Source organism: Toxotes jaculatrix, chromosome 21, assembly GCF_017976425.1.
Source record: "Toxotes jaculatrix isolate fToxJac2 chromosome 21, fToxJac2.pri, whole genome shotgun sequence".
Lineage (NCBI taxonomy): Eukaryota > Metazoa > Chordata > Actinopteri > Toxotidae > Toxotes > Toxotes jaculatrix.
Window position 1 is genome coordinate 18,623,677 of NC_054414.1, and position 19,349 is coordinate 18,643,025.

Sequence of the window (19,349 nt, forward strand, 5' to 3'; positions counted from 1 at the left end):
AAACGTGAAGTTGCTTTAATTCTTTTATTTATCTGAAACATTTTAGAAATCAGTTAAAATAATGATACTAATAATAATAATAGGAATAATTTTGGTTTTGGTTTACCAAGCGTGATACTAATGTACAGTATGCTTTTTTTTTTTTTTCAATGATGATTTGAATTAACAGGTGACCTGCATGCAGGGAATCGTGAAGATAATGGGCCACGAAATGGAATGACACCTAAATAAAACTAATTTCCTTCATTCATTTCATTTTACTTGTGTTGTTGGAATAGCACAGAGAATCTGAACATAAAAGTGCTGTAAAATTACATCTGTATGAGAGGACTGTAGAACTAAAGAGACTACCGCCAGTAGGTGTTGTACCATCATATTCAACCTGTGGGGGCGGTGTTGCGCTGTTACTGCGTAGATTACAGTAACAGAAGAAGAGGGATTTGACTAACAGTGGGCGCGTTGCTGCTGCTGCAGTTTACTGTTGTTTTGTCTTGGACACGGCTGACAGGTATGGTATTAACAGCTGGGTCTGACTTGTAAATGTTATGATTAGTGTCTTACATTATTTTAGTTCTTTAACGGACGGTACATGTCATTCAGAGTAAGCTAGCTCCCAGTTAGCATCCGCCAGATCAGTTCATTTTAATGGAACTGGCTGTTCGGCTAGTTTGCCTGCTAGCATGGGATAACGTTAACTGCATCACTACGAGCTGGTGAGAGAGGATGGTACATGCGTGCAATCTTTAAAATCGAAAAAGTGACACATTTATTGCATGTACTCAGCTAAACTACGGGTGATGGTTGTCAGTATGACCCAGTATTATCTTTGCTGATGTGAACTGTAAAGGTTGTTAGCTGTTTTCCTCCCTTTTCCCCCCCTGACACAGGGTATCTGCAGGGCTGGAAAAGTCTTTACAAGCACCGGTTTCTGGGTCGTTAGGAATTATTTTTATATACAGTCTGGTATTGAAGTATTGAAGAAATATGATATAATAGTTCCTGATCATAGTTTAGTAACATGTTAGACTAAGTATTATTTGATTATCAGAATAGTTGTTGGTTAATTTTCATTTGCAGCTCTAATTAAAATTTAGTACTTGTATTAGTGAAAAGGTCTTAAAAGCTTTTTCATTTAACTAGTAGGAACCTTGTGAAATCCCTGTAATGAAATGAACTGTCATTTCAGCTGCCTGAACCATGAGTGAGTTCAGGATCCACCACGATGTGAACGAGTTGCTCAGCCTGCTTCATGTCCGAGGGGGCGATGGAGCAGAGGGCTACATAGACTTACTGCAGAAACACAGGACTCCCTACGTCACCACTACAGTCTCTGCTCACAGTGCCAAGGTTTGTAATGCACACTCACCGATGCTCTAATACAACTTTCCAGGCATTACAACACTGTTGGAGGGAGGTGTATTTGCCATATGTGCCTCCAACAACCGGCAGCAGAAAGGGCTCTGTTTAAACCTGAGTTTAAGATTTGATTGTGAAAGATGCTTCATTTGCTTCTGTATTTTTGGACTTTCCCTGTTTGCAAATGTATACGCAGCACCGCGGCTCTGGCTTGTATTAATGTGAAAATGATTTGTCACGCCTGTCGTGGAAACAAATGTGTTTCTTACTGTGGATACTCTCCTCATATTGGCTGTTATGTAATTTTCAGGTCAAATTAGCAGAGTTCTCTAAAACCCCTGAGGACTTCCTGAGGAAGTACGAGGAGCTCAAGTCCAAAAATGTTCGCAACCTCGACCCTTTGGTCTATCTGCTGTCCAAACTCTGTGAGGATAAAGAGGTAACAAATGGTTTACAAGCTGATAATTATATGAGGGAACATGGTAACCACATTTATCTGTTTCAGGTTTTTAAAGAGGAAAATGAAATTGAAGAAAGAAATAAGCATCTCAGATCACATCTTTGCTGTGATATTTTCGTAGATGCTCCAGTTTCTGCAGCAGAATGCCAAAGAAAGGTCAGAGTCATCAGCAAACACAGCTTCAACCACAACTACCAGTTACACTCTGCCTCAGACCAGCACCAAGATGTCCATGCAGGAACTGGATGAGCTGCGAAAGAAGCTCGGCAACGTGACGGCCAGCTCCAACGCTCCTCTGGTGAGCATTTCTTACTCAGATCTGGTATAGTTGGCCCATGAAACACTGCAGGATGTGACTTGAAAGAAACGAATCGATATCAAACAGAAGCTCCATGCAGATTCTCCTGGGAGGTTGAGTTTATTTTAATAACACACATTATGCTCAGGGATTTTTGTTCCTGTCTGAAGCACGTACTGTTTATTAGAGCACTCTCTATTCCTCCCTTAATTTAAGTCCCGTTAGGAAAAATGTTTCAGTTTAAGTTTCACAGAGACTATGAGAGCAGTGACAGTGACTCAAAACATAACATTATTTGCCATAAAACCAAAAGAGTGAGCTGAAGGAAGCTAAAAGGCTTTGTCAGGCTAGAGGGAACAACAGATTTGGTCCTGTAGTGGAATCACTGTTTGTACTTCACTGGTCTCTCTGTGATTTTTGTCTGCAGCCCGCTGAAGTCACACGGAAGATGCTGAGGGACAAACACAACAAGAAGAACCCCACCCAGCCCAACCCCGTGTTTCCTAACTGGGTGTACGACCGTCCTGCTCTCCTCGGAGACTTCATCACCAGCCCCACCCCTCCAGGAGATCCACCTGTGGCCATTGGTGAGCCATTTCAAAACTTCTCTGCAGTGAATTAGCAAATGACTGTTTGTTATTGTTGTTGTTGTTGTTAATAATGGTGTAATCCGCCATCAGGTACGATGCCCATGGCTACTCAGGAACAAGCTCTGGTGGAGGATCTGCTGTTTGTCCTGATTGGAGTTGATGGGCGAGACATCACAGCTCAGCCTGTGCTGGGGAGACAGAACCGCTCCTTCATTGTTGATTCAACACTGGACATGTCCATCAAAGAGCTGGTGAACAGAATATTACCTGTCGCATCGTATTACTCCACTATAACACGGTGAGTGTGTAAAAATGTCTGATGTACTTTACATATCTGTGACTGAAGAAGCAGCATTGAACGGTGGCACTGTATTTATCCTTCAGGTTCATTGAGGAGAAGTCGTCCTTTGAGTACGGACAGGTGAACCATGCCCTGACGGCGGCGATGAGGACCCTGATGAAGGAGTACCTGATCCTGGTCACTCAGCTGGAGCACCTCCAGCGGCAGGGCCTGCTGTCCCTGCAGAAGCTCTGGTTCTATATCCAGCCCACCATGAGGACCATGGAGATACTGGCGTCTATTGGTAGGGGTCTGAACATGAGGACTGACATGTCCAACCAGGCTCAGTATGGAGGTGGTGCTGCTGAATTCAGTGTGAATTCTAGCTTTTCTGTTATTTGGGCTCATTTCAAACTTATCACGAATACAAACTAAATTCAAAATGGTGGCTGTAAAGAGCCAAAGAAAGAAGAGTGAGGAGCTGAGTGGACAGAGCGCACAGAGCAGCTTCTCCACATGAACAGCAGCTGCTCAGTTTAACCACCGGAGGGCAACCTGAACCAGGTTTACAGAGACTGTGCTCATATGATGAGTTAGTCTCAGTAAGTAAACATGTTCTTTTACCAGTTTATTCTACGGCATCTCCAAAAATGGAGACAAATGCAGCTGCTCCATTAATTCAGTCTTTAGACTGTTAATATTTTCATGAAATTAAATTCAATTAAACATTTTTTCAATTATTTTTACAGCGTCCTCGGTGGACAAAGGAGAGTGTATGGGTGGGTCAACACTGAGCCTCCTCCATGACCGAACCTTCAACTACACGGGAGACAGCCAGGCTCAGGAGCTGTGTCTCTACCTCACTAAAGCAGCCAGCGTCCCTTACTTTGAAATACTGGAGAAGTGGATCTACAGAGGCATCATCAAAGATCCATACAGGTACAGCTGCTCTCAGAATAAAGACTAATGTTCAAAATAAAGGGCAAATAATAAAACACATTCACACTTCTGCAGCTGCTTTTTGTTAATGTTTCATTTAACATCTGTCTCATGTGTTTTGTACTCACAGTGAGTTCATGGTGGAAGAGCATGAGCTGCAGAAAGAGAAGATTCAGGAGGACTATAACGACAAGTACTGGGATCAGAGATACACCATCGTACAGCACCGCATCCCCTCCTTTCTACAGAAGATGGCAGACAAAATATTAAGCACAGGTAAACAAAAGGACAAACACATACACAGGATTTAACTGTCTTCTTAGTAAGAGGATTTTTTTCAGCTCTCTGATATATATATATATATTTCAGGAAAATACCTCAATGTGGTGCGAGAGTGCGGCCGTGATGTGACATGTCCTGATGCCAAGGAGGTCCTGTACACCCTGAAGGAGAGGGCCTACGTGGAGCAGATAGAGAAGGCTTACAACTATGCCAGCAAGGTGCTGCTGGACTTCCTCATGGAAGAGAAGGAGCTGGTTTCACGCCTGAGGTAAATACATACAGAAAATAAGCAGAAAAATATATTAATAAAAAGTTTGGCTAAAACGTCGATTCTTAAGTGTAGATTTAAAAACAGAAATGGACCCAGCATCGAGTTTTTCCTTTAACTTCTCACACATCTGTAGGTTTTACACAATCTTTGTGTGTAGTGATATAAATGCCTGTGTTTTTTTTTTAATTAGATCCATCAAGCACTACTTTCTGATGGACAAAGGCGATTTCTTTGTGCACTTCATGGACCTGACGGAGGAAGAGCTGAAGAAGCCAGTGGACGACATCGTTCCTCCCAGACTAGAGGCCCTCCTGGAGCTGGCTCTGAGGATGAGCACAGCCAACACAGACCCCTTCAAAGACGACCTCAAGGTGGGTGGAAAAACATTACAGGTCTATGTGTAGTTCTGTTCAGTCTTCTGACGTTTACTGACCAGAGTTCGACGAACAGTGCATGTCCACTTACATGCACTAAGTTAACTTAGTCTCTTGTTAGAAATTGCCTCTCAAATGACTCTAGACGTTGTCTGAAGAGAAATGTCGATTACAACTACAGAAAAACTAAACAATAGCTTTAAACAGTCCATCCATTCATTCATTAGCCCATTACTAATCCAGTAAGTACAGTATTGTGAAGTCCAGTAATCTTCCTTTACTCACAGACTCATCATTACTCAGGCTGTTTCACTCTTTGTAACGTGTGAACTTCTCTTTTCACAGATTGACTTGATGCCTCATGATGTCATCACTCAGCTGCTGCGGGTGTTGGCCATCGAGACCAAACAAGAAAAGGCCATCATCAACGCCGACCCGACAGACGTGGCCCTCAGCGGGCTGGAGGCCTTCTCCTTCGACTATATCGTCAAGTGGCCGCTCTCGCTCATCATCAACAGGTTCAGAGCTGAAAGTAGATTTTATCTGAACGTTTTTAACAAAACAAAAATGTTTCTCAATACTTTTTTACAATGTCAAAGTATATAGTTAAAAAACAAAAACAGAGGAGTATGAGTAAAAAAAACTATAATGTGTGTAATCATTGCATTTGTATTCATTTTCCAGGAAAGCGCTGACGCGGTACCAGATGTTATTCAGACACATGTTTTATTGTAAACATGTCGAGAGGCTGCTGTGCAACGTGTGGATCAGCAACAAGGATTTCAGGCAGTACTCCTTACATTCTGCCAAGTGGTGAGCTGATGTGGAAGTTAATGTGAATCCGTTCTCGTTGAGATTTTTACGGATTTTCCTCACGCTCCGTTCACACACTGTGTTCGCAGGTTTGCTGCCGCGTTCGCACTCCGACAGCGCATGCTCAACTTTGTGCAGAACATCCAGTACTACATGATGTTTGAGGTGATGGAGCCCACCTGGCACATCATGGAGACCAACCTGAAAACAGTGAGTGAATGCTCACCTGTGCTGATCACTCACTGGAGACGCACTGGTCTCAGAGAGTGTGATCTTAAGTGTTGTTTTTTTTTTTTGTGCTCACCCTGTTTCTCCTCCTCCAGGCGTCAAACATTGACGATGTACTTTGCCATCACACCAGCTTCCTGGACAACTGCCTGAAGGACTGCATGCTGACCAACCCCGAGCTTCTCAGGATCTTCTCCAAACTCATGTCTGTCTGCGTCATGTTCACAAACCGCATGCAGGTTTGTTTACTTGATGATGACATGAAATGTTTTCTGAAAAAGAACCAGAGCAGACTCACATATGATGTCTGTAATGTTTAACAAGAATTTAACAAAAATGCAGTAACGAGGGACGTTAGAACCTTAAAATGAAATGAGCAGACTCCAAATACTTGTACTAAGATGTTTTTTTTTCTTGACATTTGTAGCATTTCACTCAGAGCATGAGGTCAGAACGTCTCTCTCTGGAGCAAGGGACTCCCACTCAGAGCGAACACGCCGAGGAGGCAGAGAAGAAGAGGCTGACCACAAAGGTATTTCCAAACCTCTGATGTTTGAACAAGTACGCTGTACGCACAAATACTGCAGGTCTTGGGCTGAACGCTTCATTGTACATTACGTTTGTGTTGTTTCCCTGCTTCAGTTTTTAGCTGAGCACGTGGACGCCCTCCAGTCAGACGCAGGCTTTGAAGCCACCATCAGCAAGTTTGACAGTAACTTCAGCATGCTGCTGCTGGACCTGCTGGATAAGCTGAGCATCTACAGCACCAACGACTGCGAACACAGCATGATCAGCATCATCTACAGGTAAAACCGCACGGCCAGTGAAAGTTTCCTTTTTCTGCATGTTAAACTGTGCGAACACGTCGTGGCTCAGGCAGGTCCTAAGGACTCTGATGCTGGTTATCATTAGCAAATTATCCCCTGCTAACCGTGACGTTCACTGGTTATAATGAAACATCAGCAGTGGCAGATCAGTTGTTGCTAATTAACTTTAATTCTGCGAGTAATCTGATAACAGGGCAACATTAAACTTGAATGTTGTCTGGTTAAAGTTCTCTCTGCAGCTGGTGTCTGTCCTCAGCCAAAGATCTTTTGTGAGGGAAGACCCTCCACTCTGTAACTGAACTGTTTTAACAGCTGCCAGCAGGGTGATTCATCTTCTCTCTAACGGATCACATCAATCATTTAAGCTGATCTGCTTAATAGTTTTGAACCAGGACCTTTAAGGTGTGTTATTTCAGTGTGTCAGTTACATATTTAATCAACTTCTAGGTAAATATAGGTGTCGGATCAGACTGTATCAGCAGATACCTGCTATTAAAGGACTCGTATTGGAATCTGGGTTTGGTAACTCAGCTCTTGTAATTTCACAGGTTGGATTTTAATGGATTCTACACCGAGCGCCTGGAGAGGATGGCCATAGAGCGGAGTCAGAAAGCAGCAGCGTAGCATGTTGTGCCTTTGTGTATATCAACCATCACCCAGCAATGAAGACGTCCTTTCCTCATGCCTGTCCATCAGTCCCACCCCAGACATCGGCTGCTGGTTCAAAGAGCTGATACTGCAGTGTGTGTATAATAGATTACTTACTGTATGAGATGTTGAGTTAAAAGTCTTCATGTTTGCAGCATCATTTCAGTGCTTCAGATATAAATGATAAGACGTGTGGAACCAATATGTTTATTCTGCTCTGAAACTGTATGACACTCCTTATGGGTAACTTATTGTACCTGCACAGTGAACATTTGTTATTTGTACTGCACTTCATTAAAACAAGACTTGCTGAATCCATTTTGGCTCTTGACCTTTTCCTTTCTTTGCAGCTGCAGACTTTGAATTGTGTGTAATCTAACTGGTCATTTCTCAGATGATGACTGGATAATGTTGGATTCATTTTTTGTTTTGTGGCCTGAAAACTTGGTCGCGACGGTAAATCCACGTTAAGTTAGCCACAGACGAGTAGAGTCACACCGGAAATTACTTTAGGCGTACTTCAAAATAAAAGCGACTGCAACGCGTGAAATACTGTTAACAAAATTGATGAACTGACCTGGTGTCATTTGGAGAACGGGTTAAAAATCTTTGATCATTCGGTGAACTGAATATTTTTAAACCCAAATGTCTAAATCCAAGAGCTGTTCACCGTGTTTTAGAGAAACCTTAGGAACAGATCAGTGATTTTATTTTGAAATATTTCACTTTAACGGAAGTGCTGCTTTAAATTATTTTTCTTTGGTAGCAAACTTGACGGTTTCTTTCCGGTAAATATGCGGGGCCGTGATAAGCGTTAACCGGAGGCGGGGTCTTAACGGACGGAGCTGGCGTCGATGATTCGGTTGACGGTAGATGAGCAGCGGTGGCCGAGCGGAGCACTTCACCATGGGAGGGAACATGCTGCGGCTGTGGCTGATCTGCGGTATGTACGAAACTTAGTCATTTTATTATTATGGATTATTAGTTTTCCAGACTGAGCTGCTTTAACAGCACGAGTAAAAAAAAAAGTGAAGGATGTTTGACAGAAAATCTTATGAAAACTTATTATTAGGGAGGGTCGACTATTGTAATGCAGGTTAAAGCCCAGTTCATCACATGAAAAGTCCTAACATGCATTAATTTCAGAAAAAAACATGATTATAATTAATATTTCCTCTGTGTTGTCGTAAACAGTAACGTTACTTGTTGAATGTTTTTACAGTATATGTAAAAACTGGCTGTAAAGTCCTCAGTGCTGTTGTTCTTTATGTAAAATTCATCTATCTAAGTTAATTATTTTTTTAACTGGTTAATTCATTCATCCGTATTTTTGCTGCTCATCCAAGCTGTGTTTAATGACTAATTAATGACATTATTAGGAACATTATTATTTTTGGGAAGCACCAACAATAATGTGATATAAACTGTGATAAAACAAAATCATGTACTTGGCCTCATCACCCCAGCTGGTTTTAACTTTTATACTTTAGTCTGTGTCATTATGAAATAATTATTTATTAACATATCTGAACCCTGTAACTCACTGTAGGAAGATATTCAGTGTAAATGTGAATAACAGTGTTGCTTGCTGTGTGTAGTTTGTTTCATGCAGAGCTCAGGGATGCTGCCTCATGTGGAGCAGTATGAGGTGGTCAGACCTCAGAGAGTGCAGGCGAGGCAGAGGAGGAGCCTGAAGGACAACCAGGTGACTACACCTCACCTATCACCTCACCTGTCACCTCACCTGTCACTCCGCAGTTGAAACCCTAAATTTATAATTTAAATATGTGGAAAGTAACTAAGTGCACACTTGAACACTTGAACTCTACTAGTTATTAAGATCCTGCCTTTAAAACATAAGATTATCTTGTAAAATATCATGTAGTGTAATCGATTAACCTACTCACCAGCACCTTTACCTCAGTAAAACAGTTGTCGTGTGACTGATGGACAATTTTCTGCAGCTTTATCCTGATACGGTGCAGTATGAGTTGGCCATTGAAGGGAAGAACCACACCATTCATCTGGAAAAAAACAGGTAAACACTCTTTAATTCTTTAACATTTCAGATCATTTAAAAAAATATGTGTTGTAATATTTAAAATTTTTCTTTCCACCTGTATTTTGTAGTAACCTTCTTGGGAGAGGCTACACAGAAACACACTACTCAGAAGACGGGAAACGAGTGACAACTTCACCAAAGGAGGTAAAATCTTCCTACGTTTGAACCTAAATCTGAAGATTTAAATAAAGACGAATCACCTCACTGGTTTTTCTGTTTCCATGCAGAAAAATGAACTTTTAACAGATTAGCTGAAATAATCGAGAGATTCTTCGATACAGACTCATTAAATGATCATTTAATATGTATTTGGAGGTTACAACAAAATAAATTCTACATTTATATAAGCACACGTATGTTATCATCTCACCTGAGCAGTGTGGCGTGGAAGTGACATTCCCAGCCTGTGAGTCAGGATTTTATGGACATTAAAAACAAAGAGCCTCTTTGTGAGTCATGTCTATAAGAAGAATAAAGTAGAGTGTGGCATCACGTTGACTGAGCAGCTCTGACACACTCATGTCTTTAACCTCGTGAATGTGTTTCCATCCAGGAGCACTGCTATTATCACGGTCATGTTGGAGGCATGACGGACTCTTCGGTCAGTGTGGGGATTTGTTCGGGCATTAGGTAAGAAAATCTGGATATCGTCACAGCTTCAAACTTCTTACTTGTAATTTGCCGTTGCGATTATCTCCAGGGAAAGTTTCTTCAATGCTTATGAAATGTGTTGCTTCATGTTGATGTTTGGTAACTGTCAGTTGTTCATGTGTTTTTAAAGCCTGCACATGTGAGCGCAGCTCTTATTTTAATCACTGTTGGCTGTGTTTGCAGTGGCTTTGTGAGGACCCAGCAGCAGGTTTACCTGATCGAGCCCCTGGGACAGTCTGAGGACGGTGACCATGCAGTTTACAGACGGGAACACCTGAAGATCAGCGGCAGCCTCGGCTGTGGCTCCTCATCAAACACCACCATGCTGTATGACCAGGACCAGGGCCCTCAGCTGGCTGGGCTCTTCAGATCCAGATCATGGGTAGGTGACGTAGGCCACTGGAAACAATGAACACAACATTGTTAATCACCAGGTTTTGATATGGTGAACTTATTGGGAAACATGATAGACAACATTTCCATAAAAACAGCCATACAAGTGTCCAAATACCTTTGGCCACATAGTGCACATACAGTAGTACAAACATGCAGAAGGCCAGAATCTTCTTTTCATGCTGACACTGACTAAGGTCTGAATATTAGTATGAAGTTTGTATTTCTGTGTCCTTTCAGAAAACGAAACCCGTCACAGGTGCACAGATGTTTGTCGAGCTGTTTGTGGTGGTTGACAATACTGAGGTAAATATCTGATCCGGATTCTTTCACAGCTTTTGCTTGTGTTCACTACACGAATGTGATCATGTTTGTCTCTGCTCTTCCTCCAGTATAAACGATATGGAAGTGAGACCAAATCCCGGATTCTCGGAGTTGTAAATCACGTTGACAAGGTAATTTTTTTGTTTTCAGTTCAGGCTGGTGTTTTGTAAGCTGTGCGCCTGGCTGCGTGCCATCGGTGCGCTTAGCTGACAGCTCCCAGCACATTCATGCCTGAAACATGTCTCCTTCTCCTCCTGCAGCTGTATCGACCTCTGAACATTCGCGTCATGCTGGTGGGTTTGGAGATTTGGACGTACAGAGACTACATTGACGTTGACATTAATGCGGAGACCAGTCTGGACAATTTCCTTATGTGGCGCCAGGCTGATCTTCTGAAAAGGACGAAGCACGACAACGCCCAGTTTGTGACGTGAGGACCAGTCTCGGAAACTTGTGCAGATGTTAAACTCAGTAAATTCTGCCAGTTTGATGTTAGATTTTTGTTTTCAACAGTGGCAAAGATTTCGAGAAAGATACGGTTGGATTGGCAAATAAGTTCGCCATGTGTACCGAAAACTCAGGAGGAGTCAATCAGGTGTGATCGATAACTTCTAACTTACATTAATCCTTTAGCAGCTGGACGTGAAGGGATGTGTTGGTATTTAGTTTCTTCACTTCTCCTCCAGGATCACCATGATAACCCGATTGGCCTCGCCTCCACCATTGCTCATGAGATGGGACATAATTTTGGCTTGTCCCATGATGCTCCTGGTTGTGGGTGTGGTCCATCTTACAGCACTGGGAACTGTGTAATGGCAGAAAAACTCAGGTGAGGATTCAGGTTACTGAAAAACAGACCTCTGATCAGCTTTAGTGCATTTACTGTTTGCAAGACACCAAGAAGGGTCTGAAGATTTTTGTTAGAGCAGCAGATTAATGCCCACAACTGTGGAAATAAGATGCACACAATCACATATGGTGAAGACTGCTCGGGTGTCCACATGCTGTTTTACCTCTGCTTTAATGTCTTCGCTCGTCTTCAGGCCCGGAGGTCAAGCGTTGCCGGAGTTTTTCAGCAGCTGCAGTGTGCAGCAGCTCTCTGAATTCATGGAGCGCGCTCAGCCCAGCTGCCTGGACAAACCCAGCCCCGTCAGGACCATCGCTGTGGGCCCCCGCTGTGGCAATGCCCTGCTCGACCCTGGAGAGGAGTGTGACTGTGGCACTGAGGGGGTAAAACTTTCAGCAGAGGCTAATGTAGTTGTGGTTGTAACAGATTAGTCATTTTTAATGGTCATGGAAAGTTTAAACATATCCTTTGGTGGAGGAAGACATCATGTGGGTATTCTGACAGGTGTGGTTTCCTGTGTGAGGTTACAGCTAAGAGAAGTGAGGGCAGTGGTGATCTGGGGCAGGCTGAGCTGGAGTTTGGCCTCAAAGACTTAAATAGTTTTCCTCTGCGCTCACGTCTTATCAGAGGCTGTTTCTTGGCAGAGGTGCTGCTCGTGTGGGATACACTAATATGACACAACTGAAAAAAAAAACATTTGTTTTTCTAGGAATGCAAGAACCCTTGCTGTGATCCCTCAACTTGCCGCCTGACTGAAGGATCCCAGTGTGCTCATGGGCCGTGCTGTGACAGCTGTCAGGTTCGTCCGCTCCTGTTGCTCAGCTGCCTGTAATGAAGCTGTTAAAGCGGGTTTCTTATTTTTTTGTCGGCCAAAACTGAGTAAAAGCACGTCTGCTGGGTACATGCTCACTAAGCTAGCTGCTCTCTGAGACTGTGCTTAGACAGTGTGGTGCTTTGAGCTCAATCCTCTGGGAACCATGAACGTCTGCAGAAGAAATCCACCCAATAGTGGTTGAGATATTTCAGTCAGACCAAAGTGTGAGCCACAGAAACATCAATCATACACACACGTCCTGCTGCTGTCTAATAACTGTGGGCGTTACTCAGCAGCAGCAGCTCAGTAATAACAGGAAACAGAGGGAGATATCCTGCTGTTTCCATGGACTGGTACTCACACATCCTTCCTCCAGTGACAGTTTCAAGGACTGGAAGAGGCAGTGCGAGTCATGAAATACACACAAATACACAAGCATATTATAGACACCGCTTCACCAACATCTTCAGATAACTATGGTTCTTACTGTATCACCTGAAATGTTCTTTAACCCGCAGTTCAAACCGTCAGGAAGCGTGTGCAGGAAGTCAGCCGGCGACTGCGACCTGCCTGAGTACTGCACCGGCCTGTCGGAGGATTGTCCCGCAGACAGTTTTGAGATGAACGGCAAACCCTGCTACAACCAGGCTCAGGGCTACTGCTACAACGGCCAGTGTCCCACTCACGAGCAGCACTGCTGGAGGCTGTTTGGACCAGGTACACGCTCGGTCACGTCACTCTGGTCATTCAGGCGCGAAAATAAAAACAGTGGCACTGTTTTACACCAGTGATTCCTTTTCTTCTGAACAGGCAAACTGAGCCTCAAGGAGCTTTAGTCATTAGTCTATTTCCAGGACTTTCAGTAAATTTCAGCATCACATGGTGGAGACTGTTGTTTCTGAGAAAGATTGCCTGATACGCATTTATTAGTTTGCATTTTTATAAGTGACCACAGAGAATTTAGTGAATAGCATTCTCACAGGAAACAGGAGAGAAGAAGCATGTATTTAAAAATCATTTGACCTTGTCCGAGCGCAGAGAGATCCCAACATCCTGTAACACTCTGATTCTTGTGCCTGGGAAAGAAAGAGCAACACATGAAAAGTAATGAATGATAAAAAAAAACACAAACACTGAACTTATTTTTATCATGCTTAACTCGTCATCCTTAAAGCAGTATTTTGGTGTAATACTACTTTTACATACTAATAACTGACTATCTTCTTACCTCAGGGGCCAGAGTTCCACCAGATGTGTGTTTCGATCTGACCAGACGTGGCGAGGAAGGTGCCAACTGTGGGGGGACCAAGTTCGGCTACACCCCCTGCACCGCACAGTATGTAGCATCACTCTGAGCATCCTGCCGAAGGCTCGTTTTTATGTTTGTGCAACGTTGCTAATGTTTCTGAATTCTCAACAAACGCTTGATCGATTTGTTGATATGATTTCTTTTTTTTTTTTTTTGTAGGAATTTTAAGTGTGGATCTATATTTTGTGGAGGAGGGGGTGAGTCCATCACAGGTAAAGGGGGAGCCTACAATGTGTTAGGAGTAGAATGTAAACTGGCCGTGGACGACGATAAGACCAGAAACATTGACATGGTGCCTAAAGGAACCAGATGTGGACCAGATAAGGTAAAACGTTTGGCAGGGAGACACATCACATAAAGTTTTCTGATTATGTTGGATGTGTTGCTGAGAAACATTCGTCTGTGCACAGGTTTGCCTCGACCACAGATGTGTGGATATATCCGTTTATGGGAAAAAGGAGGATTGTGCCAAGAAGTGCAACAATAACGGGGTGAGTGAATTAGAATTCACATGTGCCTGCTCTGGAACGAGTCCAAGAGCTTGACTCACGTCTAAATGAATTTTTATTGCGTTTTATCTTTAGGTGTGTAATCACAAGAAAGAGTGCCATTGCAATCCCAGCTGGGCTCCACCTTACTGTGACGTCCAGTACGCAGACTTACCTCAAGGTACAGAACAGTTCACTGGATTTGAGTTTATGCAAAATCCAAAATCTTATGTGAGTCTAACCTGAAGGTCAGCTCTCAGTGAGCGGTACAGACAAAAACGGGTCACACCTGCTCGTTGAATCATTCTTCCAGTAAGTAAAAAACATGAGTGATTCATGATGAGTGATCTCCTATTTCTCCCACACTGATCTGATCCTTTGTTCCTGATATACCTTCAACTTCAGCTCCGTTAAAAACCCTAAACTCTTTGCCTTGATTCCAGTTTGAGTTTGAGTCAAATGATGAAATAATGTTGTACACTTTACGCAGCTGCTTTTCACTTTTTTAATCAAATGTGTTATTTTTTGCAAAATGAGCTAAATACAACAGAAAAAATCTATGCTTTCCCTAAAAATTAAAAGTGGATTTTGCCAAGTGAGTCAGTCCTCACAGAAAACAGACTCAAGCCCAAACAAAGGGGAAGAAGAGGCAGTTAAACACGGAGCAGCTGAAGTTGTGAAAGACCTCTGCTCTGTTTGTGCAGCACTTTGTGTTAAAGCCTTCACAAGAACAGAACAAAGAAATAATTCTGATCGACATATTCGACATATATTAGCTGCTAGTACTAAAACACAGGTCCACAGCCATGCTAGCAGGGACATGAATGTCTGAACCAAATTTCATCTGGTTGTTGAGACACTTCAGTCTGGACCGAAGTGCTGAACTGAGCGGCTGGAATTTCCGTCTCCAGGGAAAAAAAAAAAAAAAGCCGCAAGGCTAAAAAAACAACTTGCTTATAAATTAGGCACACAAAGTAAATAAAGATTAATTTAAAAGCTGCAAACAGTAAACAGTAAACAGCATGACTTAAAATGTGCATAGGAAGTGAATGTAACAGTGTAATCTGTGCCTGCAGGTCAGACGGGGATAATAGCTGGTGTGTGTGCAGCTCTCTCCATCCTTCTGGTGATCACCGTAGCGATCGCCGGGCTGATGTGCTGTAAAAAGGACAACAGAGACAACTACACCTCCAAAAGGTAGTTTTCAGATTCAGCTGCTCGTGTTTCATATCCGGCTCCGTTCCGGCCTTTCACTTCCCATCTGCATGAATTCTGTGTTCGCAGGAAAGTGCATTCGGCTCCAGGCAAGTTGAACCCAATGTTCCAGGAACCAAGTGTTAAAGAGAGGCCTCAGATCAGTCCTCCTACTTTCATGGAGTCAACAGCGACACAAGCGTGCGCTCCTCTGATAGTCACCGTGGCTCCCAGCAGACCAGCTCCACAGGTACACGCAGCAGCCACGCAAAATGAACGAATGAATCGAGTAGTTTATCATGTGTTTACAAAGTCAGCGCTCAGAACTGTAACGGTGCTTTTGGTTTCCAGCCGCCAAAGAAAGTGTCTTCAGTGCCGTCCACCTCGCAAACTGAGCCGGTAAGCATTCAAAATAAAATACATCCTGCAACGTGATCTAATGCATGATGCAAACTGAGGATCACATTCAGAGCTGCAGCTTAAGCCTCGTTAAATAATACGCAGAGAAAGTTAAGTGTATTCAGAGCTGTGGTGTCAACAAAGCCCATGAGAAGACCACAACCAACAATGTGGGACTCTGACTCTGACTCTGAAGGTCTGAAGACACAGCAGGCTTTGGTTTCTCAGTCAGCCTCGTCTGGAACTGGAATCACTTCATTGTTGGTTTTGGTCTTTTCATGGAATTTGTCAACAAAAATTCAAATACAGAACAGAATCACGGGACTTTTCCTTTAACTCCACGTCTGTGCAGCACACTGAGTAAAGCACGAATAAACATCTGTTAGCAGCTGTAACATGTTAAACTGACGCCCACGGATCATATGTCTCTGACACTCAGAGAGATTTGGATCATCTCCAGTTTCCCAATTCTAAACAGAAAGAGAGCATCTGGAAACAAAGAGAGTGTATGTGGACGTACATGTCATGGATCATGTATGTAAAACATTACTGTAGAACCTGTGAACATGTGTGTGGAAGTTAACTCTGAACACAAGCCTCAGTATTTGAATGTTAAAGTGAAAAATCAAACACAAACGTCTCAGTGACGACTTCTTCTTCTTCACTACAGACAAAACCTCAACCTCCAGCTAAACCTTTACCACCTGTGAACAAACCACAGGTGAGTCAAGCCTTCACCTGCTCTCACTCATCAGTAGGTGTTACCTGCAGGTTACACCTGAACTGCACATCAGCACCAGAGGATTTAAACGTCGCTTCATATATTCTCCATTTCACTTTCTTACATACTCATCAAGGTGAAACCGTTGGCGGGTCTTACGCTTCTCCCTGAGGTCGTCTTTGCTCTTTTTATTTATGCGCTTTAAATAGTCCTCTGTCTGTTTCCTGCCTCTTTAGACAACTTTCTCGTGCTGGTGTAACATGTGAGTTTTCCCTGTGGGAATCAGTCTTATCTTGAAAGTTGCAGTCCTGTTTTCTGTCATGGGTTACACACTGCCGTCCTTCTTTTAGGGACCAAATAAAATTCCAGTGAACACTCCCTCTGAGCCTCCAACTTCACGTGTATGAATCTGTCTCTAATGTCCTCTTGTCTCCTTTTCAGTATAAGGCAGCCAATCCAAATCCTCCTCCTCCTGTACCTCCAGTCAAGCCTAGTCCTCCTCCAGGAGCCAGAGTCAAGCCCAGTCCTCCTCCACCACCCCCAGCAAAGCCACAAGTCCACAGACTCACATGAAATAACCATTAAAGCATCAAGTTTGACCAAAGCAGAACATCAGCCTGTAGTTGTACATAAGAGAGGAGCGTCAGCGTGATCCTGGCTGGGATCAGAGGGGTGAGTCACAGAGGCCAAAGAGTTTGGAAAACTTTGCTCTTCAAAGCCTTTTTTTTTTTTTTTAAATGTCGTGCGGGACCGAGGCTTCACGGACTCAGAATGACGACACGAAACCAACAGCTTCACGGCTTCTGTGGAACAGTGACTGGCTCTAACTTCCTCTGTAACGAGCGTAACGTTGTCTCTTTGCACTTTTAGACGTGAGCAAAATGTTGCTCGCATGAAAATACACTTTTTAAAGATTTATTTAATGTGTCCAGTGGGGGACTGTGGGAGAATTATTGGTGGGAGGTTGTGCTGAACAGGGGCCGGTCCGGACCTGACGTCATGGCTTCAGTGGGTCTCACAACATGTTTCTGCCCCCAAGTGGCCGAAACAACTGGTGTAGGCTTAATGAGTTGTATAATCAACACAGAGATATTAGAGGGGAGCGTGGTGCAATACTGCAACCAACAATTTTCACACAGTCCCTAAACTGTGTCCAAAGCCAGTCTGTGCCTTCTTTAAGGTTCATTTTAAATCTCATTGCACTGCACTTGAAAACCTATGAATGGTACACACAGTCTGGGAGGCTCCGCACAGTCCAGAAGACCTTTGTGTGCTTCTCTGGTTCAGCTTGAAACATTTACACGCTCCTTTGTTTTCAGTCCCGGGCGGAGTGTATGACAGAGCCTCGAGGAGCAATTAGTTGTTGTTTTTTTTTTTTTTTTTTAACTGCACTGATATTTTTCTGGGGCAACAGTCATGGGGTTTATACTTTGTAAGTTCAATTGTAAATGAGTGATTTATCACCGACGGATCTTCAAATACAAAACAGCATTTCTATAAACAGCAGTTCTACTTTTTAAACTGTCACGTACGACTGATTGTATAAATGTACACAAGGCCTTTTGTTGCAACAACTATAAACTGCACTTTATTACAAAAGTATGATGAGATCATGTTGCATCTGCAGATTTCACAATTTATCAGTGTGACGCAAAACATGACAGAAATTATCTGCTGTTTTTCAGAAGGTCATCGTGTGAATTGCATAATGATTAAAACTGATTTTTTCTCTGTGGAGTCTGGTCTGTCTTTTCACTGAGCAGCCTCGTGTTGTTCTTCCCAGCAAACTGTCCGCATCAGTTCACAGTTAATTCCTATTTACTGGTCTCCGGTGAAAAGCTGAAGGAAATGGGCTGAGCAGCAGCAGCAGTGAGTCAGAGCTCTGCAGCGAGACTCTGACTCTCCCACCGTCTGCGTTTCCCGCTCAGGCTTCTTACACAGTGGGACGCAAAAGGCCCAATGCTCTCATGGGAAACAGCAAAGAACTTTGTGAGCGAATTAGCAATAAGAGCCCGATCAATAAACTGGCCGAGTGATATCACCTCACTACACATACGTCAGTACTGTCAAAAAAAACAAAACAGAAATGTGTTTAAGAAATCCTGGGACAGTGTCTTTAAGCAGCATGACTCTATGGACGCAATGACAGTGAGTCCAACAAATTTAATGGATTACTGTGAAATTCTGTACAAACATTCATGATCCTCAGAAAATGAATCGTTAAGACTTTAAGCTAAAGAGCCAGAACTTTCCCTCAGGAGTTGGTGGAGACCAAAACAGCTAAAATAAATTTTGGGAAAACTGAGAGACAAACACTGACTTAATGTGAAGACTAATGAAGAAAAAACCTGCTCATAAATCTTTTTTCACCCTAACCCCCACAAACATTCCACGCCAGATGTATAAATCTAACTATAAGTGGACGAAAAATAAGATTTGAGGCTCTGGTGTAGAATAGTGCTCAGTCGGGGGGAGTCGAGATTTAAGGAATGTAGGCCCCGAGCAGGGAGCTGGTTTCTCACAGAGCCGCTCTGATTCACTCTGATTCACCCAGCAGCTCATAAAACAACACAGTTTACAATGAGTGTGGCTTGTTCTACAGCACAGCATTGTCTCTGCTTGTTGTTCCATCACATCAGCGGTTTACTGGGCACATTCTGCGGGAGCTGATATGAGATGACGAAACCCTCCCTCAGTGAGAGCAGGGCGTTCACACCAACCTGCAGCCGGCGGTGTGTGAGATCTGATTTACATTCCAGTGTCAGGATAATCCACAAGAAA

The 19,349-nt window shown here is 43.2% G+C and overlaps 2 protein-coding genes across 2 annotated transcripts; both read left to right on the forward strand.

Annotated features, from left to right (window-relative positions):
• Positions 1-427: 427 nt before the first annotated feature.
• On the forward strand, positions 428-7,678 carry tubgcp2 (tubulin, gamma complex associated protein 2). The gene is made up of 18 exons (XM_041067488.1): positions 428-508; positions 1,187-1,347; positions 1,667-1,795; positions 1,938-2,114; positions 2,542-2,701; positions 2,795-3,002; positions 3,089-3,288; positions 3,734-3,923; positions 4,054-4,199; positions 4,293-4,473; positions 4,667-4,847; positions 5,196-5,368; positions 5,535-5,663; positions 5,753-5,873; positions 5,987-6,130; positions 6,319-6,423; positions 6,534-6,697; positions 7,267-7,678. Exons 2-18 carry the CDS (start codon positions 1,198-1,200, stop codon positions 7,340-7,342), a joined length of 2,634 nt encoding a protein of 877 aa, XP_040923422.1. The 5' UTR covers positions 428-508; positions 1,187-1,197; the 3' UTR covers positions 7,343-7,678.
• Positions 7,679-8,247: 569 nt separating this feature from the next.
• Positions 8,248-18,305, forward strand: adam8b (ADAM metallopeptidase domain 8b). The gene is made up of 23 exons (XM_041067489.1): positions 8,248-8,309; positions 8,965-9,071; positions 9,331-9,404; positions 9,497-9,572; positions 9,982-10,058; positions 10,263-10,461; positions 10,713-10,778; positions 10,865-10,927; positions 11,057-11,226; positions 11,310-11,391; positions 11,483-11,625; positions 11,840-12,026; positions 12,353-12,442; positions 12,976-13,174; positions 13,691-13,793; positions 13,926-14,091; positions 14,177-14,257; positions 14,351-14,435; positions 15,331-15,451; positions 15,539-15,698; positions 15,800-15,847; positions 16,518-16,568; positions 17,010-18,305. The coding sequence occupies exons 1-23, from the start codon at positions 8,273-8,275 to the stop codon at positions 17,139-17,141; spliced, it is 2,517 nt and encodes an 838-aa protein (XP_040923423.1). The 5' UTR covers positions 8,248-8,272; the 3' UTR covers positions 17,142-18,305.
• The last annotated feature ends 1,044 nt before the right edge of the window (positions 18,306-19,349 follow it).

Bases quoted from the DNA above. Each gene is read 5' to 3' on its own strand.
- tubgcp2 (XM_041067488.1), top strand. From the start codon at position 1,198: ATGAGTGAGTTCAGGATCCACCACGATGTGAACGAGTTGCTCAGCCTG. The intron at 4,200-4,292 runs GTAAACAAAAGG...TATATATTTCAG, and splicing joins AGACAAAATATTAAGCACAG to GAAAATACCTCAATGTGGTG. The intron at 6,424-6,533 runs GTATTTCCAAAC...TCCCTGCTTCAG, and splicing joins AGAAGAGGCTGACCACAAAG to TTTTTAGCTGAGCACGTGGA.
- adam8b (XM_041067489.1), top strand. From the start codon at position 8,273: ATGGGAGGGAACATGCTGCGGCTGTGGCTGATCTGCG. The intron at 9,405-9,496 runs GTAAACACTCTT...TGTATTTTGTAG, and splicing joins ATTCATCTGGAAAAAAACAG to TAACCTTCTTGGGAGAGGCT. The intron at 15,848-16,517 runs GTAAGCATTCAA...TCTTCACTACAG, and splicing joins CCACCTCGCAAACTGAGCCG to ACAAAACCTCAACCTCCAGC.